Source organism: Apus apus, chromosome 20 (assembly GCF_020740795.1).
Source record: "Apus apus isolate bApuApu2 chromosome 20, bApuApu2.pri.cur, whole genome shotgun sequence".
Classification (NCBI taxonomy): domain Eukaryota; kingdom Metazoa; phylum Chordata; class Aves; order Apodiformes; family Apodidae; genus Apus; species Apus apus.
In genome coordinates, this window is record NC_067301.1 from 5,296,356 (window position 1) to 5,319,963 (window position 23,608).

Sequence of the window (23,608 nt, forward strand, 5' to 3'; positions counted from 1 at the left end):
ACCTCCAGGGATGGAGCAGCCACAGCTTCTCTGGGCAACCTGTTCCAGTGTCTCACCACCTTCACACTAAGTAATTTCTTCCTAATGTCCCACCTAAATCTACTACAGAATGTTCATTAGTGGCTGATGTTTGGTTCATAGTCTGACATGGAAGGAGATTTCATTCTGTGTGTTTGTAAATAAGGAAGCCTGTAAATTTATTGTCACACATAAGCTACTGGGAAAACATATGTGACAATGGAGAACAATATCATGAATTATGATTAGCATTAATCTTAATTCTGAAGCCATATGCAAGCCATTGATACAGATAAGCTAAGCCTGTGGTGGTTTTTTTTTGTTTTGTTTTTAACTCTGCTTTGCTTTGGAAAACACTCCCACATTGCATAATTGATCTGTGTGTTGTTTTACTAACAGATGCAATATCAGCAGATCATGGGATTTTTAAAGGAACTGGCTAGAAAGGAACGACAGCTTAAATTCAGGAAATGGAGGCCAAAGGTTACAGTGGCAGAGAAGTAAGTATATCTATATATGTGGTGTTGTTTATATGATATTAAAAACTAGGCTTGGGAGCCTAGAGAGAAGACAAATACAAAAAGATAGAAGATAATAATATATTAGAGTTTCAGTTTTTACGGTTTTCCTTTACCTCAGTTTTAAATACTCAGATATAATTCAAAGTTAAAATATAATTATTTTTACCTGAGGCTTTAAATGCTTCTTACATAGCTTCCAAGAACTGAAATTAAGTTGGAGGTTCTGCCCCCATGTGCAAACTGTGGTGTTCTGAAATATTTGTGGAAAGTGCTGCTATTAAGTTTCTTTTATTGATAAATAAGAAAGATGGGATCAGTTCAGACCAGAGGTCTGTGTAACTCAACATTTTCTTGTCTTTGCCTGATACAGAACAGCTATAGTAAATCCCACTGAAGTAGTGGGCACTTTGCAGAGCACTGTTGTCTTCAATTTGTAGAACTAGCCCATAAATGCTGCTTCTAATATTGATGCTGACCAGTTACCCTGATTTTTTCACTGATCCTCTCCTGGATCTTTCCACCAGCTAGACATGCACTTGGGTTTGGGTTTTTTTTTTGAAATATTGGTAATACAGTAATTTTCAAATGTTCCAGCTGCCGAGAGTGGTGGATCTTTGCTCTGAATGCAAATCTTTCGGAGATCAGGGAGCAGAGACAACGTTCCACCTGGGAGTTTGCGTTGCACCGGGCCCGAGATGCAGTGTCTTACACTGACATGTATTACAGCAAGTTGAAGGGGGAGCCCCTCTCCAATACAGAGCAGGTATTTAGTTTTGAGTTTTCTACAGTGTTGATGAATCATCTTACATTTCATTTGTTTCATCTTCCCAAATTTAAAATCTGTTCTAGTTTAGAAATGTCTTTAGTTTTACTGCAGAATGATTCCATTGAACAGTCTGTCTTTTGAGTTTTTAGTGCTTGAAACCTGGGCGTGTGGGAGGTGTGAGCGTGGCAGGGTTCTTGTGTTTTGTTTTGCTGTGCAAAAAGCTGGCATTTTTTGAGCTGTAGCTGGTTTTCACCAAAAATAGCCTGAACTCTGACAGAATGCTCATGTCAGTCTGGCATGCTTTCTTAACTCATCTTCTCTATAGACTCAAAAAGTATTTAAATATCAGAAGCGAGTCAGGTTACCCATATGGTTGAGTAGACGATGTGTGGAAGGTTGTGGCTAGTTGATGGTGTGTTTGGGGGTGCTTTGTTGTTTTTTGTTTGTTTTCCACTGTTGATTTTAAGCTGAAGAATTTAGCAGGAAAGTGCCCTGGTAATGAACCTGTGTCCTGCTTCAGAAAGAAGAAGAAAACCCTCTGGACTATAATTAGCTGCTGTTTATCTTTAGATGTATTAGGACTTTTTTGTTAAATCAGTTTGGGACAGCATGTACCTCACCTGTCTTAACTGCAGGTGTGATTCTATTGATTTGTAAGTTGTATGTAATCCTTACTTGTGTTATTTAGTCATAAGCTGTAAGAGTAGGTCAATGTACTGGACATAAAGTACCTGAGAAAGTGGGAGAGTTTTCCTTTCATATAGCTTGTGTGGTCTTCAGCACAGCTGTGAAATGTGACAAAAGCAATACCATTGGACTAGAAAAATGTCCTTTGCTTTCTTATTCCATGATACATTGTTTGAACTTGGGTGAATCATAAGCTTCCACAAACAACTTCTTAATTTGTACAAAGAAGACAACATGTCTAAGGAACTGGATTTGAATACTACGTTGTCCTAATTTACTCAAGACAGAAGGTTTTTTTTGCCTTGGCTAAGCTAGGAATTCTGTTAAAACAGGTTATTTTCCATGGCTTAAGTTTTGTGCTGCAAACCTTGCTTCTGATGCATGACAGGAGGATGTGGCAAGGAATTTTTACTATGAGAAGTGTTAAAAAATGTATTTCACAATGCAAATAAACTTCATTTGTAATATGGGGGAATGTCAGTGTCACATGACAGCTGTTCATGTGCTTAGGCACTTGGATACTGTCATTAATTACTATGTTAGTTTTTTCTATGAATCTCTGACTTACTCCATGCAGAGGTGTTTGACATGTTTGTGAACAAGATGGAATACTCTTTTAGTGCAGTTATTTTACCTTTTTTCCCTTTTCAGGCAGAGATGGATCGGATAGAGGATGAGCAAACTTATGAAGAGTTGAAAATACTGTATGAGATAGTTCATGACAACTTTCATGACCTAGCTGAGGTGAGGAACATTCTGCATACAGGGTAATGTTTGGCATCTTCAAGTGAATTATTCTGAGTCATTGTATTCTGTTCTGCTGGAGTGTGTTAGCTTGTGTTTGAATATTTCCCCAGTATAAATGGCAGAAATGAGCCTGTAAATGGCTTTTTAAGCACACTTCATAAAATACAGGCTAGTTCCTGTTACAGTACAATGTTGACTCTCTTTCAAATACAGTTGCTAAAATTTAGAGCTGTGTTTTATGGTGTCAAATGGTGACATCCTTGGTTTAGTGTTCCTAGACTAAGATTTAAATAATGAAGCCATATGGCTTCAGATATGATTATGCAGCAGTTAACTGATTATATTTTTGTTATTTCTTTGCTGCTGCTCTCCTATATGGGCTAAGTATTGGTTGAAAATAGCACTGCTGGCATGCTGCAGAGTGCTGAGTAAATAATAAATGGAATAGTGATGTTTTTATATGCTTGTGATATTCTTTCACTTACCAGCAGTAATGTGTATGTACTCATTGTTCAAACCCAGAGTGTGAAAGAGCCATTTCCTGAATCCCATGGGGGTTCCCCTACTGGAGAATCTGCACATGGAAGTGGCACTGGAATGCTGCAGTATCTTCAGTCTTGGTTTCCTGGTTGGGGAGGTTGGTATGGATATGCTCAGCAAACATACGAAGGGGAACCTTTTGAAGGGCTTCTGCCAGACACAAAGGAGCAGTGGAATCCAGAAGACATACTAGGTATGGAAAGGCAGGGGTTTCTGTTTCTTTCGAAAGCTGTTAATGCTGCCATAGTTAGATACCTGGGGAGGGTGAACAGAAATGACTCTTTGATTCTGTAGTGTTAAAAAGCTGCATGTGTCAGCTGATGCACCTAGGCAGCAGAGCCTTTTTAAACTTAAAAACCTGTTAAAGAGCAGCTGGGGAAATATTTATTTTAAAATTCATATAAGCTTTTTTATTCTTCAGTAGCCTGCTGGAAACTTACTTAATGCCTTTTTGTGTGGTATTTTTTTTAATTAGGTGCAGATGAATTTTTTGATCCTGCTGCAGATGCTTCTAGCATGAATACCTTTACGAAGAGAGATCATGTTTTTGCTAAATTCAATCTACAGTTGCAGGGTGGCTCTTTCACTCTGTTGCATAAGAAGAAGAAGGTGGTACATGCTGAGGAGATTGCTTTTATGCAGCTGGAGTTTTCAGGTATGAAGTCAATGTCTGTTCTTTTTCAGAAAAGATGAGAGCTTTGTCTGCCTTCAGACCTTTGATTTTTAATTCTTTAAATTGCTGTACTGAAACAAACTTCAAAATGAAAATGTGAAAACAGCTTGCAGAAATTGATGTATCAAGTGAAAATAAGTTTCTTTATTCAAATCAATGAGGAAGACAACTGTGTTTCACTATCATTGTAATGTATTCAAAATTCCCATGTGTAATTTCTTTGGTAGAAGTAAATATATAAATATATTAACATTTCTGAAAGACTTGTTTGTTGGACAATATTTGTTAGCTGCAAAATTTAAATAAAACCTGTGCTGTGTACTAAAAGCAATGAAAGTATTTTATGTATTTATATTCCAGGCGTCAAGATCTTAGCGGAATCCCTCCCTCGCAGAAATTCTTCCCTTCTCAAGGTTCAGCTTGGTGGTCTTTTTCTGAGGGATTTGGCAACAGAAGGGACCATATTTCCTGTTCTTGTTTTCCCAAATCCTGTAAGTGAAAAAAAGCTAAAAGTTACCACGTAGGATGCATAAGTGTGTGTGAAAGTAGTTATGTTCCAAAACTCCGTGCATGTTTTACTGGGTTTGTGTCTTCTCTCAGAAAGAGAACACAAAAGTCTTGAAGAAAAATTTCCACTTGTTGAACTCCCTTTCCAAGGATCATTTGTAGAACTCTTCTTTTTTTGCCTTGTATGCTTTTAACTTTAAGAGAACAGTTAAATGTGTTGGGAAGAAGATAGTCTGTTGAACAAAATTTTATTTTTGAAACAATGGGCTTTGCTGCTTAATTAGTGATTTTTCTTTTTCCTATAAAGCTCCTTGGTCCAAGTAAGGTTTTATTTCACCTGTTACACTAAAAATGCACTAAAAGCTTTTACACCAAAAGCAGAAGTCCTAATGAAGTGCTGAAAAGATTTCAGAAATCTCTTCTGAGTAAACAAAATTTGAATCTAATTCCATGAGAATTTCCCATGTATTTTGTACTTCCTAATTTGTAGAGAACTGTCTGAAATTTGCGCTTCAGTCTGTCTGTGACATGAGTAGATAAGTGTGAGCTTCTTGGTCATGCTTGATTCTTGTGTTTGGCTACATCAGGGAAAAAGTGCACATCATAATCTAAGACTTCTAGGCTTCTCAGGTGGCTTGGTTGATTTTATTTTAACCATCTTTTTCTTTGAAATTCTTGTCAGCAAAAAGAGGTTGGCTGCATGTCTTTCTTTGGACTCCAGAGTTTGTCATCAGAAATGACTAATCAGCACACTGGTAAAGATTTCATTTTATGTTTGATGATAACAAGCATATGAGATAATTCCTACAAGACAGAAATTTCAAAGCTGAGTTCCTAGAATTTGAATGCATACAAATGTTTGTTGTAAACAGCAGAGATAAAATCACAGAAACTTTGTTCAGACAAAGGTGTGAGCAAGGTGACTTTGGAGAAAGTGAGTAAGAAAAAATGTGTTTTAAGACAGTAGGAGTTGCACTTGCTTTTTGTCTTGGTTTGAAAAAAGAAAAAAAATGTTGAAGAGTTGAACATTAGAATCCCAGTTCTGAAAATGTTTTTGTATGTACAAATATGCTGAATTCTGTTGAGTGTAGAAGTTGATAATACTATTTGCTTTCTGTTACTAAAGAATTTTTGGGCAGGTACTACTTTACTAGTAGTACCAATTAAAAATTATTAAATTCCTTAGGGTTTGTTTTTTGCTTTTGTCCATTTTTTAATTTTGGTTTCTTTTACAACTACTTCTTGTAACTTATTTGCTATTCAGTTGCAGATCCTGATGCCCCAGTGTTTGAGATGCTTTATGAAAGAAATCCAATCCACAGCAATTTTGAGAGGCGCCTGGAAGTCAGTACCAGACCTCTAAATATTATTTACAATCCACAAGCCATTAAGAAAGTAGCTGACTTCTTCTACAAGGGAAGGGTTCATACCTCAGGTTAACCTTTAATGTGTTTTTTTGGTGGGATGGGGGGTTTTTGGAGTGTGTATATATATATATTAATCTCTTTTAAATTTATTCTTAAAAAAAAACACTAATCAAAGAATACCCACTTGAAATTTAAATTGGGCAATACTCTAGAGTCTTCTCTGGATGATTTTTTTGTTATTTCTTTGTCTAATTGAATCAATTGATTTTGCTTGGGTAGACTCCTCGAACTTAGTAACATTTCAAGTTGCTGCTCTACCATATGGTGGATGTTCATGCTGCCTGAATTGAAATTCATAAATAAGGAGGCTTATTTCTGTAATCTCTCCTTCAAATTGGTGGAAAACAGCAGGCTTTTTGAGAGGACAGTTAAAAAGCACAATATTATCTATAGTAAAGATACAAGGGAAATTGTTCTCATTCCTTCAGTATGACTTCTGGAGGTTAAATTGAGTCTGACCTTGGCTACAGTTGCTTGAGGTACCTTGTTTTTTAGATGCTGAACCACACTGGTTCCCTAGGGTTCTAAGGTCAACAAAATTTAGGGGTCTACTACCTGAACCTATAACATTATAAAGTGCATTCCTTTGCAATTTTAGTTGTTGAAGTCAGTTTCTGAGGAGGTGAGAGGTGAGAATAAGGATGTTCTTAAAGGACCAATTATTTTTCTGTTGATTTTGGCAAATACCAGAAGATTTTAGTTATGTAGTATAATGATGTGGATGATACCTTTTCTCACAAGATGAGAATATTCCATAACTTTTAGAAGTGAAATTAAAAACAAACCAACAACCCAACCAAAAAAAGACTGCCTACGCATTCCAGAAACTTCTGAATGTTTAGTCAGAATTTCCTCTCTGGCCATGCTTATCACCGCTCAGATTTAGTAACTCAGATTGAAGGTCTGTCAAATAAAGAACAGAAAAAGGTTTGGGAAGGTCTGTATTGGTGGAATTGTTTGTTTTGTGCTTAGACACTTTCTTTTTTCCTTTTTTCTGTAAAGCAGCCTGATGTGTACAGCCAGTGGCTTTCAGCCATTTTCCTATATTTTGCTGCTAAAATTTAAAACAGATCTTCTCTTTTGTTATCTTTTTTTTTCCTGATTCAATAACAGATGAACAAAATGATACCTAGTCAGTTTTGTATTTCTTTTGCAGGTTTTGGCTATCAATCCGAGCTAGAGGCAAGAGTGGCTGAAGCTGCCAGGAGACAGTACAACAAGCTGAAAATGCAAACAAAAGCTGAAATCCGGCAAACTATTGATAGGTTGCTAGTAGGAGACTTCATTGTAAGTTTTTACCCCCAAAATGTTTATGTAGGATTTTTTTGCTGTATGTTTTAGGATTTGAAGCTCTGAAGAGTGGGGTTTTTTTGTTGTTCATTTGTATGGTGTTTTTAAGAAAGTGGGGATTCTGCATGTGTTACTCTAATATTCCTTTTGAAGTCAAACAATCCATTTTTGTGCTATAGATCTGTTGTGATTAATGAGATGACTTCTTGCCAACTTACTGGTTCCAGCTTGCATTGCAGCCCTGTTACCTCAAAATTATTACATTTTTGTGTAATTTATTTAAATAATATTTTCTAAATGAAAAAATTGTTCCACCTTTGTGTGGTTTTCCTTAAATTTTAGTTTTCAAGTAATATTAGTATATATATCAGTATGATTAATCCCTAAGTTTGGAGTTGGCTATATTCATGCAAGATAGCTTTTTCATACTGCTTTCATGGAAATGAAAAAATACTCGTACTGGGAAAGCAATGGTTTGATATTTGATACAACACAACCTAGTGCATGTTGTGTTTATGGATAGCCTTGACAAGGATTTATCCCATCTAATGTCATGGAAAAGGTATATGCCTTCTCTTGGCTATGCAGACTGGTTCAGTCTCCTCAGCTCTGAGATGGGGAGCCCCTCTGGAGATTGATTCCTTGCATCCATCTCAGCACAGGGTGTTTCACCTGCTGAAAATATTTATTCATTGACTGTAACAGGAGTCTGTGGTTTAACAAGCTACCAAACTTCAGGATGGCTGGTTTGTGAAGGTTAACTCTTCAGGTGAAAAAGGGGCTAACTAGATTGATTTGTTTTGACAGGTTGAGGGTTTTTTTTGTATGTAGAAGGAAGCTATTTCTTGTGGGTTACTACTTCTTCCTTCTTAACTTTCAGGAAAACAGCAAAAGCTGGACCGTGTGCCTTGATATTTCTGCCCCTCAGGTGATCTTCCCTGATGATTTCAAATTTGTGGATCCAATGTTAGTTGTTGTAGATCTGGGAAGAATATTACTTACCAATTCTCAAGGTATGATCTAGAATTATTGCAGCTTTCCTTTTCTTTCCACCTTCTCCTAGAAGTTCTTTTGTCTATATAGAAAATAGAGAGGTCTTAAGATTATTTCCCCTTTATATGCAGTTTTACATTGTAATTCTGCTATTGTCAATAACATTTTAATAAAGATTGATACAGTTTTAAAAATAATGGAGGGAGTGTATTTTGTTTTGTTTTGTTGGGATTTGGAGTTGTTTTGTGATTATATTCTAAATTAAAGGCTTCTCTGTGGTATCTTGCACTTCTTGAGGGCTGTGAACAGATGGGAAGCTGATGCGTCAGGCGCTTTACCATAGATAGGAATGTTGCTTGGAGTGGCATGAGTTTTAGCTGTTAGCAGGGCCAGTGTGCTTTGAGTAAGCCGTCCAATTTTGGAGTCACGTGGCTCTCTGTTCTTAGCACAGGTGTCCATAGCTAGCAGAATAAAAGTGAAAGGGAAATTGGTGTCCTTTGCATCAAAAATAAAGGTCCTTGCTTCTTGAATTGTTGCTTCTTTCTTGTTCCACTAGGAAAGAATGCAGAAAAATTAAAAAGAAAGCACAGTGGAACTTGTAAATAAAATTAGGCCTACTTAAAATCTAGCTGAGCTGTATGGTGTGTGAGGGTATGTTAAAAAGAATTGGAAGAGATCTATGTCATATTCATTTCCTTCATAAAAAGTACAACTGTAGGATGATCTGTTCTGTGGTGCAGTGGGAAGTTGAGCTGTCAAATCTACAGTGAAATGTTTTGTCTCTGCATGTCTTTGAATAATTTAATATTTTCTAGTACCAACTAATCTCTACAAGGTTTTAGCAGCTTTCTTTTAGTAAATTTTGTCTTAGGGTAAACTAGAAAAAGTACACAAATTGTTCATGCAAGATTAATTTGTATTTTCATGTGAAATGGAGACATCGGGCTGTTAAGAGTAGCTTAAGCTTAAAAAAAAAAGGTAAAGTACAGGACAGTTTTGGGGGTGTTCCTGCTTTGTAGAGTAGAAAAAATAATTTTCTTATGGTGAAGTGAAGGTTAGTAGTAGGCAACAGAGTTAACTGGACAAAAGCTTCTGATTATAAATATATGGTAGTTAAGTAGCTCTTACCTTCCAGTTGGTTTGGAGGACTATAGGTTTGAAAGAATTGCATAGGAAAAGTAATGCATTCCTTTTTTAAAACAACTAAATTACAAGTAAATCTCATCGTAATAGTAAGTGGGTTAAAAAAGTGAAACAATAGTGTCTTCAAATAGATTCTGTAATGCATTGGCACTGACATCTGCATGCGTGTAAAAAGTGTAGTAAATTTTTGTTGAGGAAAAAAGTGACAGTGAAAAGAGGCGAGGAGAGTTCTGGATACGTTTTGTGTTTAAAAAATATGTCAGGCAGGATGATCAGGTAATGATGAGAAATGATGACAGGGGAGAATACTTCTGTTCATTTGTTTGCTTACTGATTATTTTTTTTTAATCCACAGAAGAATCTAAAAGGAGTGCAGATACTTTTTCTTCAGATATCAATGAATTGAGTGATGAGGAATATAAAACACCGCTTGCAACTCCTCCCAATACTCCACCACCAGAATCTAACACTAATAGTGGCATCAAAATGTCTGAAATTACTGGAGTAGAAATAACTGAAGAACAGCTACAAGCACACTTAATGAGTAAAAAAATGTATGAGAGATACACACTTTCATTTATGGACCTTCAGATCATGGTGGGCCGAGTGAAAGACAACTGGAAGCACGTTCAGGATAGTGATGTGGGTCCAACTCACGTGGTAGAGAAATTCAATGTTCACCTGCAGTTGGAGCGCAGACTGATCTACACGTCTGACCCAAAATACCCAGGAGCTGTCTTGTCTGGCAACCTACCAGACTTGAAAATTCACATCAACGAAGACAAAATACTGGCTCTGAAGAACTGCTGTACACAGCTGAGTAAATCTGAAACTAAGTCTTCTGATGCCCTACATTTAGGGAAAGACAAGATTTTTGCAGAGGTTGACCAGCTCGGCAGTTTGCATGATTCTGTCATGAATCTAACACAGAGCGTTGTCATGCTAGAGCAGCACACCAGGGAAGTTCTTGTGGAATCTCAGCTGCTTTTGGCTGAGTTCAAAGTGAACTGTATGCAGTTGGGTGTTGAAAGCAATGGGCGCTACATCTCAGTGCTCAAGGTTTTTGGTACTGATGCCCATTTTGTGAAAAGGCCCTATGATGCAGAAGTGTCCCTGACTGTTCATGGCCTGTTACTAGTTGATACTATGCAAACATACGGAACAGATTTTGATCTTTTGATGGCTTCTCATAAGAATCTGAGTTTTGATGTGCCAACAGGAAGTCTTCGAGACAGCAGGGCTCAGTCCCCAGTGTCTGGAGCATATGATGCACATCCCCTTGATGCAGCTAGTTTGGCAGAGAGAAGCATTCCAGCCTCAAATACTTCATCTGGTAACAGTGGAAAAGATCAGGAGTCCCTGATAAAATTAGAGTATCAGTTTGTGAGTGCAGAATGCCCATCAATGAATTTGGATAGCAGTCTGCAGGTGATCTCTCTGCAGGTGAACAACCTGGATATCATCCTTAATCCAGAGACTATTGTTGAACTGATTGGGTTTCTCCAGAAATCTTTCCCAAAGGAGAAGGAAGATTCTAGTCCCCAGCCTTTAATAACTGACTTGGAAAGAGATTGGAGGGAACAGGAAACCTTCCAGTCTACTTATGTACAGAACACAGAGGTAGCAGTTGACATTCACTGGTTAAATATACTCCTTCTCAGGACAGTTGGCATGACCAATGGAGAAAAATATGGCAGAAAAATTGCAACAGCCAGTATTGGTGGCACCAAAGTCAACGTCTCCATGTGTGGTAAATTTGATGTAAATGGCTCTCTCGGATGCCTCCACCTTATCGACCTAACACAAGATAGTGTTAAGAATCAGTATGTTGTCAGCATAGGGAATACAGGAAGGTATGAAAACCTCATGGGGGATGTAGATTACTTTGAATCTCTATTCTTTAGGCTTGATGATGGAGGTAGCCTTCCCGATGCTTTAAGTTTTACTTTCACAGAAAAATCAAAAGAGGAATGTTCTCTCAACCTCAAAATGGCCTCCTTACACTACAACCACTCAGCTAAATTTTTGAAAGAACTGACTTTGTCAATGGATGAACTGGAAGAGAATTTCCGCAGCATGCTGAAAAGTGCAGCTTCCAAAGTTACTACGGTCTTGGCAACTAAAACTGCTGAATACAGTGAAATGGTTTCTCTGTTTGATACACCACCACGATCAAGAGATGTTGCCAACTCAGAAGATAACGAAGGCTACGAATTTGGATCACAACCTCTCAAAACCGATACCATTAAGCTTATATTAAATATAAACATTGAATCACCTATTGTCTCAATACCTCGAAAGCCTGGTAGCTCTGAACTGCTTGTAGGGCATCTAGGACAAATATCTATTCAGAATTTTGTACCAGGAGAAGATGAATCTAAAAATGATAGACTGCAAGTTGAAATCAAAGACATTAAAATGTATTCTTTAAATAGCAGTCAATTCACAAGCAAGAAGGAGCCTGCAAGTGCAATACCTCATGGCCTGCATTCTTCAGGTCCTGCAAGTATTAATAGTCAGGAAGAATCCCAGTTCACTCGTCATGACTTCTTTGAATCATTACATAAAGGTCATGGTATGTTAATTGGAGGACTCTTAGTTATTTAATATGAGTAATAGATGGTATTAAAAATGTGTATTGACTATAAGTCTGACTGTATATTCTGTCTGACCCATCATTCTGAAATAGACTGCTCAGTTTTAATTACAATGGACAAGTTGTTTTATTTATATCAATTTTTAGTCTCCTAATCAAAAACTGAACAGTGCCTTTCATGCAGAATTTAACAAACCATTGCCAGATGTGCATATTTTAGTGTTAGTAAGGCATTCTAAGCAAGTTAAATAGCTACTACCTTATCTCTGATGTACAGTCTTTGTAAGATAATCAGTTCATTTAGTATAATGTTGTTTTCATCTCACTTGCATTAACAGCTTTTCACATTCTGAATGATACTACCATCCAGTTTAAATTGGAGAAGATACCACTAGAGAGAGAACTGGATTTAACTTTTCCCCTGAATAATGAAGACCTTGGAATATCAAGCATTATGAAGATTGAAGGGAAATTTGTGAACCCTCTTCAGGTACAGTGATGTAGTGTTTTCTCTATCAATATAAAAGTATTTCCCTATGTAGAAGATCAGTTTTTTTCAGGCAAATATCTTCAAGTTTAACATGTTGGTAGTTTAGAAATCTGATCTTATGCATGTGGTTAGAAGAGACAGTCTTAAGTCATAATAACAATGACCAAAATTTGGTCTTATCCTGCAGCATTCTAGACAGCTTTATGAATTAGTGTAACTTCTACTTACCCTGAACACCTGTCACAGAAGGAAAAACGAGTGTGTCACTATCTAAATGCCACTGTCCAAATATGTTGATTTGCAGTTTCAGTAGAAGCTAAGAATTGAAATGCCAGTATCTTTAAAAAGTCTCTGCAGGAGCAGAGGTTTTAAATAGAGGAAACTGAAACTTCTAAAGCTAAGGAAACAAGCAGTGATGGCTAGGTAGAATGTTTTTTTCCATATACTGCTGTATAATCTCAGAATGGTAAAGTAAGGCTAGTTTATATGGTGAATTATTTTTAACTGACTCTGGGTGCTTTCTGCCTAGGAATGCAAGGTATCCTATTCTAGGGTTCTATCCTGTATGTTTCTAGATTGTGTCATCTTACAGAGCTAATACAGGAGAATTCTTTTGCTTCAACTTTGTTCTGGATTGTTTTTTATCTGTGGACAAACTTAAAATTTGTCTGATTTGAAATTCCACAGTCTTTCCACTTGTGAGTTTTAAAATGTATGTACTGATTTTATTAATATAGAGCTGTAATGTGATGATTATTTCTTTTTTCTACATTGTAGGTGGTGTTAGCAAAACATGTGTATGAACAAGTCCTTCAAACTCTGGATAATTTAATTTACAGTGAAGACTTGAACAAGTTTCCATCCACTTCTGTATCTTCAACTTGTCCTAGTTCTCCTTCAGCATCACTTCTTAGTACAGGCACAGAATTCTCAAGTGAACGGAAGGAAAACGGCTTGTTCAGCCATTCTAATTTTAATTCTGTTCCAAACAAGTCATTAACTATCAGAGAAACAAAAGCTTTTACTCAGATTCAAGCAAACTTTCATATCTCAGAGCTCCAGGTTCAGTTAAGTGGTGATCTTACCCTTGGTGCACAAGGACTTGTCAGCCTTAAGTTTCAGGATTTTGATGTTGAATTTGCTAAAGATCATCCTCAGACTTTGTCTATTCAGATTGCCTTGCGTTCCCTGCTCATGGAAGATCTTCTGGAAAAAAACCCAGACTCCATGTATAAAAATCTCATGGTGTCCCGTGGAGCACCCAAGCCGTCCAGTTTAGCACATAAGGAGTATCTTTCACAGTCCTGTCCCTCAGTATCCAATGTAGAGTATCCAGATATGCCACGTTCCCTGCCTTCCCATATGGAAGAAGCAACTAATGTCTTTCAGCTATACCAAAGACCAGTTTGTGCCTCCCGTAAGAAGCAAAAAGAAGATGCTGATTCTGAGTATCCTCTGACTCCACCTCCTTCTCCAACAGCAGGCAGATCCAGGTTGCCCTGTGGAAAAAGCAACTTTGATGATTCCTTAGTTCATATCAATATATTTCTGGTGGATAGGAAACATCCTGAATTTTCTTCTCGCTATAACAAAATTAACCGTAGCGTAGATGTTGATTTTAATTGTCTAGATGTCTTAATAACTTTGCAAACTTGGGTAGTGATACTGGATTTCTTTGGGATTGGATCCACTGCTGATAACCATGCTATGAAGTTGCAACCTGAAGATACTCCACAGACAATCAAATCAGAAATAAACACCATGTCAGCTTCTCAAGCCCAAGAGCCTGTAAACACTAAGCTGGATCTGAAGGTATACTTGAGATGCAAAATAGTAATCAGGTTGTCTGTCATAAAAGATCTGCTTTATAGTAACATAAGGTGGCATTTAAACAAAATGTTTTATAGGTGTAATTTTTAAAAACTGCAGAAGTTACTGAAAAGCAAAACATTTGCAAAACGATTGGTTCCCTTGCTCTGTGACCCTTCTTAGGCACGTGTGTGGTACTTGAAGGAACACTTGAGTAGGGTGTTCTTCCAGTGGAGCTCTCACAGGTGGAGTTCTATCACCCAGCCCCACCCAGATCTCTTACATGATAAGGTTGCTTCAGTATTAAAGACCTGACATACTGAAATTGGCACTCTTCTGTTCTAAGTACTATAGAGGTTATTTTATTTTTTAAAAGTATATACTTTTATAAATATATATACATATATATCTGTACATATGTATGTATAAACATGGTTGTTTTTCAAAAAGTGGTGTATATATAAATACAGTCTTTGCATAGAGTTCTTGCAGTCTCTAACAAATGACAAGTCTTGAAAGAAAAAAGAACAAAGTTAACAATGCTAGTATTTATTCATGACCTGATAATTCTGAGTTGCCTGGGAGACCTGTTAAATGTGCAAACAAGGAAGTAAAAAGGTTGCTTTCCTTCAGTGTCTCCCAGTCAGATAACTCGTTTGCCATTTATGTGTTACAGTACAATTATCTTGAAAAAATATGACAAGACATTCCAGCTGTGAAGTCATGTTGTTTAATAACAGGCTCTTCCTTTTGTTTGACCAGGTGCATTCTTTATCACTAGTACTGAATAAGAAAACTAGTGAGCTTGCTAAAGCCAGTGTGTCAAAACTTGCAGCTCACTTGGAACTGATTGGTGAGTAGATTGCAGACCTAAGGTTGTGTGCAGTTTAAAACAAAGGGAGGTGTGCACTGGAGTGGTATTTTGATTGCTTTTATTTTTGTGCTGATTGGGGTTTTTTTGTGTTTGTTGCCTGGACAAGATGCATATTCTCTTCCCACTGCTTTTTCAGGCTTGATTTTAAATCCTTGCATCCCTCCCAGTTGTCAAACCCTTGATTGTTTTAGCTGAGATTGGTTAGGATTTTAATACTTCACTTTCACAGAGCAGAACAATAGTGTATATGACTGTTTGAGAGAAAATGTTTTCACAAATCCAAGTGGTATGATCACTTTATGTATGTGAAGCATAGAGTTATGTTTGGGTTAATATAATCTTTGTAGCAGAAAGATGTGATTTTCTTTGAACATGAAGTTTGATGTTTAAATGAAAGTGATTTCTTACTTGTAAGGAGTTTATTCTACTAACAGAAACTTTTGGGTTTTAGTTATCTGTTTGTGTTTGAGGCTCCTAATTGTCTGTCTTTTGTTTTGCAGAGGGAGATTTAGCCCTACAAGGAAGTATTGGAAGTCTATCCTTAAGTGATCTTACATCTCATGGAGAATTTTACAGAGAACGTTTCACTACAAGTGGTGAAGAAGCACTCATTTTCCAAGTCTTTAAGTATGAATTGAAAATCCTTGTTACTCAGTATTAGCACCAGTAAATTCCCCATCCTACTCCCCTCAAAAAAACAAACCAAAAACCGAGCAACTCCCAAAAAAGCAAACACACAGGTGTCAGGTCTGCATGATTCTGCTTTGGAAAATTTTTTCTTTGTTTCCCTCTAAAGCTGTTCTTGAAATAATTTAGGTGTTAGATTGTTTCTAGGTAAGATAGTTGTTTTTTAAAAGATGGAATTAGTTTCACCTGAGGAAATAGATTTTCCCATTGCTCATTCATTTTGGAATTAAGGATTTGCTTTTGTCATAGTGTGTACTCTTTGTATAAAGCATTAGTTCCATGGTTTTCCACCCCCTCTGCCACCCACTAGAATGAATCAGATTAGAAATTATTCAAGTAATGTTACAGAATTAATTTCAAATGTAACAGCACATGGATTCGGAGTTGAATCTATGTATTATGCAGTAGAGTACTTACCATATAAGCTACTGTCCAGATGTATAAAATCACCAAAGATGTAGAGATTAGAGGTAATTCCAAATGTAGAATTTTCCTGTTTACTTAACTAAAACTCAATAGGACTTAAATGTATATAATTTAGAAATAATTAATATAAACCCAGTTTTTCACATCTGTAATTGACATAGTTTTAATTACATACTGTGAACAGGAGTTAAATCCTCCGTAATACTATTTTGAATGCAAACAAAGTTAATAGCACAATTTGCAAAATGTAGCTAAGAAGCCAAATTGTGTTTTCGACATTTACATTAGGTATGGGAGGCCAGATCCTTTGCTCCAGAGGGAGTGTGATGTTCGTGTCACTCTACGAATGGCATCTGTTCAGTATGTGCACACTCAGCGTTTCCAGGCAGAGGTGGTGTCTTTCATCCAACATTTTACTCAGCTTCAGGATGTCTTGGGTCGGCAAAGAGCAGCCATTGAAGGACAAACAGTATGTCTGGGGTTTTTTCTGTGTTTTGTTTTTTTTTTCACAAAACCTTGTCCAACCTGGCTTTAAAAACCTCCTGTTGATGGGGCATCAACAACCTCCCTCAGCAACCCATTCCAGTTCATCACCACCCTTATGGTGAAGAATTTCTACCTAATATCTAACCTAAATCTCCCCTCTCTTAGTTTAAAACCATTACCCCTTATCCTATCACTATCTTCTCTGATGAAAAACCCCTCCCCAGCTTTCCTGGAGCCCCTTCAGGCACTGGAAGGTGCTCTGAGGTCTCCCTGGAGCCTTCTCTAGGCTGAACAACCCCAACTCTCTCAGCCTGTCTTCATAGCAGAGCTGCTCTCCAGCCCTTTGATCATCTTGGTGGCCCTTCTCTGGACCCTTTCCAACAGGTCTATATCTTCCTTGTGCTGAGGGCAACAGAACTGTGTGCCACCAGAACTGCCACAGGTGTGTGCTGTTTGCACCACAGCCCTTTTTTAAGCCTTTGTTCCCTGCCTAAAACAAGAGTTTGAGTTCTTTTTTTTCCTAGTATAAAATTTTACCACATTTTAATTTTATATATCAAGGAATACTGTTCCTGAAGCCAGTACTAATCAGTGTGGAATAATCACCCACTCCCTGTATTTTTTTTTTAAATGTTTTTAATGAATTTTTGCTCTTCCCAGGTAAGAGATAAAGCACAGAGAGCTTCCCGTGTTCTTCTTGATATTGAGGCTGGTGCTCCTGTTCTGCTTATACCTGAAAGCTCGAAGTCTAATAGTCTTATTGTAGCTAATCTTGGAAAACTGAAAGTCAAGAACAGATTCCTGTTTGCAGGCATGCCGGGTACTTTTTCATTAAAGAACAAGGTAAGAACATAACTCCTTAATTTAACAGCTTGTGGTTTTTCTAGTTCTTCTGCATTTTATTTCTGTATCAAAATGGTAAATGATTCTTAGGTTTTAGGTTATATACACACTTCACACTGCTAGTAGAGAAACCCCCCATGCCGGTGTGCTGGGTCATCTTCTGGATCTGGGCTGCTCTCATTATACCCAGCTGCTCCCTGCTGGGCCTGCACCTGGGCTAGTTTTTGGAGACACTTGGGGGTGGAGGGGAGACAGTTCCGTAGAATTAGCCAGAAATGCCCTTATTAGGAAGCAGGACCCAGCTGGGTGCTCACCTGCACCTGGGAGCATAACGGGCTTTCAGCTAACTGATCTGCAGCTGCTTCAGTTCTTCAAACAAATTTCAACAGTGTGAGCAGCAGAATAGAGGTATGTGTGGCCTGAGACTTGCTGGAATGTACTGGAGAGCAGAATTGGTTTTAATAATTTATTTTTTTTCTGCTCTTACTGAAAATGAGTGTGTGTAGTTCCTTCCATTAGGTGAAACCTACTGAAAGTCTTGCAGTGAATGCTTGAACCTAAGGACAGGGAAAAGTTAGTATTGCTGTTGAGTGATGCAGCCACAAAATTTGGGGAAAGGAAAATCCATCTTGGATGGCTTTCTGTATCTGATCTGTGGAACAAAAGGGGAACTTGTTCTGGAAACCCCATAATCCCATTTTAAAGGGGGCAGACATTCCGTGAACTTAATTGCTACAGCAGTTTTGTGTCCTGTTACCTCCATCTGATTTACTTAGTTCTTTAAAGACCAGTGTCTTCATTGTAAGGTAATGCTGGACTATAAGACTGGCTTGTCTTCTGTAGTGTGCCGGTGCTAAAGGTTTGTAAGTGATAGATTCCTAATGGGATGTTAGAAGTTAAAAGAAAGGGTGTGTGCACAGTAGTTTTATTTCAACTGTAAAATACTGTGTTACGTAGCACTGCAGATTATTTAGGGGTTTGAAATGGGATCAGATGGAGTTTTGGGGTTTTGTTTTCATTTTTTTTTCTCTGTCCTGTGTTTATTTTTGAGGATCTGATTTTACAAGGCAATGCATACAAGGATCCAGTTTTATTTGAGGTATTTCACATCTTTATAGTAGTGTTCAGGTTCTCCTCATTCATCAAATTTTTTTTCTTGCAGAATTTAGCACTTTAAAAGTTGCTTTGTATGTTTAAAATTATATTTCTGTTCTAAAGGCTTTGCTGAATTCTGTAAGAATTAGACTTAAATTTGTTGTGGTGTGCTCTTTATGCATGTCTGAGGAGCTATTAATTTGGATTTATTGCATAAATTCTTAGATTTATAGATGATGTGATGATTTTTCTTTGCATGTACTTTGCAGTCTTGTCTTTATGAAGTTAAATGTTAATGTGTTCAAATTTTTAATCTTAAAATCCTTGATCAGGACCGCAATGAATTTTTTCAGTGAATAAAAATTAAAAACCACATAAGGCGAGTAAGATTAATAATTAAAATGAGAAGGGAACATTTTAAGGTTAAGGACTGTATCGTGACATCAGAAGCTGGATAAAGAAAGAAGAAATGAAAGCACCACTACTGCAGTCATGGGTAAAGTGAGCAGACCCAGAATAAGGGGCAAGTGAATCACTAAAGTCAGATGAATGTTGTCTGCAAGGTTATGTGAATCTGAGTAAAACTGAAACATGAGGTTAATAAATTTAGATCAGAACAGACTGGATGAACCCTGGAATTGGCTTTAGAGTTTAAATGTAATGTGTAAAGCTGTTCCACCAGACATGGTTTTGGGAGAGTAAATTCCATACGTTGATGTGATTATTTGACTGCTGAATTATTCCCTTTTCAGGTTTTTCATGCTAGACAGCATTTTAAAGGTGGAAAAGCTCCTAAGTTTTCCACTGGATATGTGATGATGGCGAAATGTCTAAAATACTGAACATCAATATAAATGAGTTTGTTTTTTTTCATCTGTGGGGATTTATTCTATCTTAAATTTAACTACTGCAGAAAAATTTAGGGACATATTCCAGTATGATGACTAAACTGCATAAAATGACAACTTCATATATAGAAGTGTTCTCATATTCTAATAAAACACTAAGTTGCTTATGTGATCTTGCAGAAATCATGGCATATGCTGCTTTCATGATCTGAAGATGTGCTGAAAAACAGCTTTAAATATTTAACAATCCTTATTCTACAGAAATACTTGGGATCTTGATAGTCTTACCCCTCTATTTTGTATTAATTCCGTTTACTTTTGTGCAAAACCTACTGGTTTTTAATTCATTTCTGATGGAAAACATTTCACACCTTTTAAAAAAAACGTTCCTGAAACAAACTTTTTTAAAAAGAAAAAGTTTTAATCTGCCCTTAAGGTTATAGGAATAAAGAGCCATCTTTCTACAGTAAAAGATACTGGCATTCAAATAAAATATGTAGGGTTTTGACAGGAATTTGTTGTGAGTTGAGCCTTACTTTATTGGTTCCTGACAATTTAAATGAAAACTCTGTTGTTAATTACAAAATTACAAAATTATTTTCCTTAGCAGGATTCAGTTCAATTTTCATCTCCTTTGGGAACCCCAAAACATAACATGAAGAAAACAACAAGTGCTGAGGAATCAAAAGTAGCAACAGAAGGATTGTTCATGAAAAAATCGTCAGGAACAAACATATCTAGGCTGAAGAGTGAGCCTGGTCTGCATACACTGAGTAAGCAACAAGGGCAACAACCAAAGCTGCCTGTTGTACCAAATCCTGACAGCCCAGGTATGTGATAAATAGTAGAAAACCTCAGATTCTTCTTTCTCCATGTAAAATAATGCAGTGTAATCTTGTTTATATCTTAAGTGACACTAAATAAGTGAGAATTTGGATCTAAAGCTTGTAGATACAAAAAGAAATGTATTCTTAGTGCTAAGGTTGATTTTTGTAGCTTGAAGGGTTAGGGAATTGTAGTTCAGTTTCTGGAAGAACAATCCGGAATTTTGGGTGTGTTTTGAGATGCATATTGCAGATGTACAAGGAATATAGTTTTACACTAATTAAAAGTTTACATTTACCTGTGAGTGAGCTTGGTATCTGGCAGTTACAGGTATTGATGAGTGTGAATAATAAAAGAACTATAAAAACAACACTGGAATATTTTCCAGGAGAGATTAACTTCCTTTTTAAAGTAAGTTCATTGGTTTTGTACAGACTTTTAAATGTTCTTTCTTAATGTGTTGTCTCCTGTGTACTTGCAGAGGATCACATCTGCCTCTTAGACTGCATTGTGGTTGACCTGCAGGACATGGACATTTTTGCTGCAGAAAGGTATCAGAGAGAGTATTCAAAGGCTGTGGAAGATACAAGTGCAGACTTGAGCTTTCCATCCTACTTTGTGAGGCAGACAGGAGGAAGCCTCTTAACAGAACCTTTCAGGCTGAAGTTACAAGTAGAGAGAAACTTAGACAAGTGAGTTTACCTGAACAGAATCACTTTATGCTGCCAGTCTAAAGGCGGTGTGTTACAGCCTGCCCTGTCACAGTACCCTGAAATACTGAGGTTTTTTCCTTTGTTGCAGAGAGCTAAGTCATGCAGTTGCAGACATATCGATCCATGGCAATCTGTCATCAGTCCACTGTTCTCTGGATTTGAATAAGTACAAGCTGATCCGTGGGCTGCTGGAGAACAACCTTGGGGAGCCTATAGAAGAGTTCATGCGGCCTTATGATTTGCAGGATCCAAGAATTCATGTAAGAGGAGCTAAATGCAGTTGAAATTCTGTCTTGAAATGTCTGGGGGTTTTGTTGATTAGGTTAAATATCTATTATTTTCTTGTAGTTTACCAAGTGGACTGGTAGATATTTTTTGTTTCTTAAAAAAGAAAATGTAGGTAGACGAAGAGTGAAGGAAACTTTATGTGAATTCAGGTTTGTCTGGGTTATACCAGTGTCCTCTCAGGTGTGGCTTGTTCTTATTTCTGGGATTGTAATCTTTAGAAGAGATGTGTTACCCAGCAATGGTTCATGAAACTCCTGGATGGAGAAAGACACATTTGTTTGCATTTGTCTGAAATAAAAGAATTTAATTTGGACATGAAAAATGCACTTTAAAAGGAATGTTGCTGTTTTCCGTTTTCAGACAGTTTTGAGTGGAGAAGTGTATACTTCCATGTCATTCCTCATTGATATGGTTAATGTGAGCCTGGAACTGATGGATCCCAAAGGAAAAGATGGATGCAGCTCTTTAGCCAGGTATGAATTTTCTTTTGTTACTGAATACCTTATCTGCTTGTCTGAGAGATTATAGGACAGGAATTAACAGAATACATAAAATTATGGTTTCATGATGCAATGAAATACAATTTCTTAGAGTCCAAATGGAGAGTTTCAACTGATCTGAAAGATAAAAGGGAATGACACTGTTCAGAAGGTACCATCTGTGTCTTTCAAGTAGTCCTAGGAATCACAGTTCAGTAATCAGTTGACTTGTCCAAGACAAATGCTACTCTAAGAAAATGTTGAGAGGTAATCTTAAAGAAAACATATTTCTTCTGTGTTGTTTTATGGGGTTTTTTAATCTAGAAGGTTCTGCATCAATGGATAATATTATTACATACAGTACAGATCTACTTCCTGTCTCTGTGACATGAGATGTGATTATAGTTGGTTTAGAAAATACATAAATGAAAGAAACAGCAACATAACATGCATACTTTTAAAACAAGTGACTTCGAGAAATAAATTCTCTACAAGACCCTTAAATATATTGGTTTGCTTTTTATTTTCTTAGGTTTGATTTTAAGAAATCCAAGTTGCTTTTTGAAAGCTCTTCAAATGGAACAAAGTCTGTAAATTTGGTTTCTCATTCCATGATGGCATTTGACACACGTTATGCTGGACAGAAGTCTACAGCAGGAATGCCAAATGTGTTTAATTGCATCTTTCAGTCATCAAAGAATACTGCTAGTCCAGGAGCAATCCAGATTGAATTGCATTTCAGGTGAGTAATTCTGGCTTTGTTTGTTTTGAATGATAACATACTTGATCAGAATTGTCTTGGTTTTAGTACAGCTGTTATTAGTGTAGATTGCCTTGATGGCATTGTATTTAAATTTGAAGATATTTTTGGGGTGGCTAGTGGCACTTGGTAGTTTGAAACCTGCAATTACTAATTAACTGAAGGTTATTAGATTTTGATTATTTTTTTTGGTTCCCCTCTGTTGCAATAAAAAAAAAGTTTAGGTTTGAATGTGTAATGTATTGGATGAAGTTCTGGTGTATTAAAATCAGTAGTGCTTACAGCTTTACAAGTCTGGCTTATCACTTGTATGTTTGCATAAAACCATATTAATATAATTTTTAATATATGTTGTGCTAAAGCTGTTTTCCAGTAGGTGTCACACTTGCCATTCTGAATCAATCTGTACAGAAATGACACCTGTTTCAGAAAACAATCTCTACTTTCTCGTCTGTATTCTGTCCTATCCAGTTTGTTTTTCCTTATCCAGATATCTTTCCAATGCTTAGAGATACCACAGTGGATATCTTTTTGTTTTCTAATTTAATACTGAAAACTGAAATATAAATGGTAATATAAATATTTACCTGTATCAAGCATGGTGTTTTGTTGAGGGATGTTAACTAGCAGAAAGAGGGTGATGTGAGATGACTTGAGAGATTACTTTTACTTTTGATCAGGCTCATTGACCTAACCCAGCTTTCTAGCTCTTATGATACTGCAGAAATAATGCAGTAAAAAAAAATCTCTGGACTGTTTTAGTCCAATAGAAAATCTTCAAGACATGTGTTAATAAAAGCCAAACAAACAAACTGTAGGCAATTGAGATAAAATTGTTGTATAAATTTGGATTATAAATAATGAGTTTGAGTACTTAATAAATTTGTGTTCAGAAAGACACACAGATTTTGGTTCCAATAAAACTAAAATGCTATGGGATTTGAAAATAATTATAATAACAAATTGTTTTTCATGTAACTGTTGATCCAATATCTGCCTAGATTGGAGGTTAGTTTTCACAGTGCAGCCTAATCTGGTTTGTGAGTGATAGTTAAAGGAATTTTCTTCCCAACTGTT

General features: G+C 36.8%; 1 protein-coding gene across 5 annotated transcripts in view; it reads left to right on the top strand.

The window, feature by feature from the left end:
- Nucleotides 1–23,608, top strand: part of VPS13D (vacuolar protein sorting 13 homolog D) — a 101,722-nt gene that overhangs the window by 7,183 nt on the left and 70,931 nt on the right. For 2 of the 5 annotated variants that reach the window (XM_051637052.1, XM_051637055.1), the window contains exons 9-31: nucleotides 418–518; nucleotides 1,134–1,302; nucleotides 2,644–2,736; nucleotides 3,262–3,472; nucleotides 3,755–3,934; nucleotides 4,313–4,443; nucleotides 5,142–5,214; nucleotides 5,724–5,894; nucleotides 7,043–7,173; nucleotides 8,057–8,189; nucleotides 9,668–11,887; nucleotides 12,247–12,398; nucleotides 13,176–14,210; nucleotides 14,970–15,060; nucleotides 15,582–15,708; nucleotides 16,483–16,663; nucleotides 17,341–17,523; nucleotides 18,575–18,622; nucleotides 20,074–20,296; nucleotides 20,773–20,983; nucleotides 21,093–21,264; nucleotides 21,653–21,765; nucleotides 22,304–22,513. In XM_051637052.1, the coding sequence (XP_051493012.1) occupies nucleotides 418–518; nucleotides 1,134–1,302; nucleotides 2,644–2,736; nucleotides 3,262–3,472; nucleotides 3,755–3,934; nucleotides 4,313–4,443; nucleotides 5,142–5,214; nucleotides 5,724–5,894; nucleotides 7,043–7,173; nucleotides 8,057–8,189; nucleotides 9,668–11,887; nucleotides 12,247–12,398; nucleotides 13,176–14,210; nucleotides 14,970–15,060; nucleotides 15,582–15,708; nucleotides 16,483–16,663; nucleotides 17,341–17,523; nucleotides 18,575–18,622; nucleotides 20,074–20,296; nucleotides 20,773–20,983; nucleotides 21,093–21,264; nucleotides 21,653–21,765; nucleotides 22,304–22,513 (6,359 nt within the window). The remainder of the gene's footprint in view (nucleotides 1–417; nucleotides 519–1,133; nucleotides 1,303–2,643; nucleotides 2,737–3,261; nucleotides 3,473–3,754; nucleotides 3,935–4,312; nucleotides 4,444–5,141; nucleotides 5,215–5,723; nucleotides 5,895–7,042; nucleotides 7,174–8,056; nucleotides 8,190–9,667; nucleotides 11,888–12,246; nucleotides 12,399–13,175; nucleotides 14,211–14,969; nucleotides 15,061–15,581; nucleotides 15,709–16,482; nucleotides 16,664–17,340; nucleotides 17,524–18,574; nucleotides 18,623–20,073; nucleotides 20,297–20,772; nucleotides 20,984–21,092; nucleotides 21,265–21,652; nucleotides 21,766–22,303; nucleotides 22,514–23,608) is intronic. The other 3 variants (XM_051637054.1, XM_051637056.1, XM_051637053.1) reach the window with 2 other exon arrangements.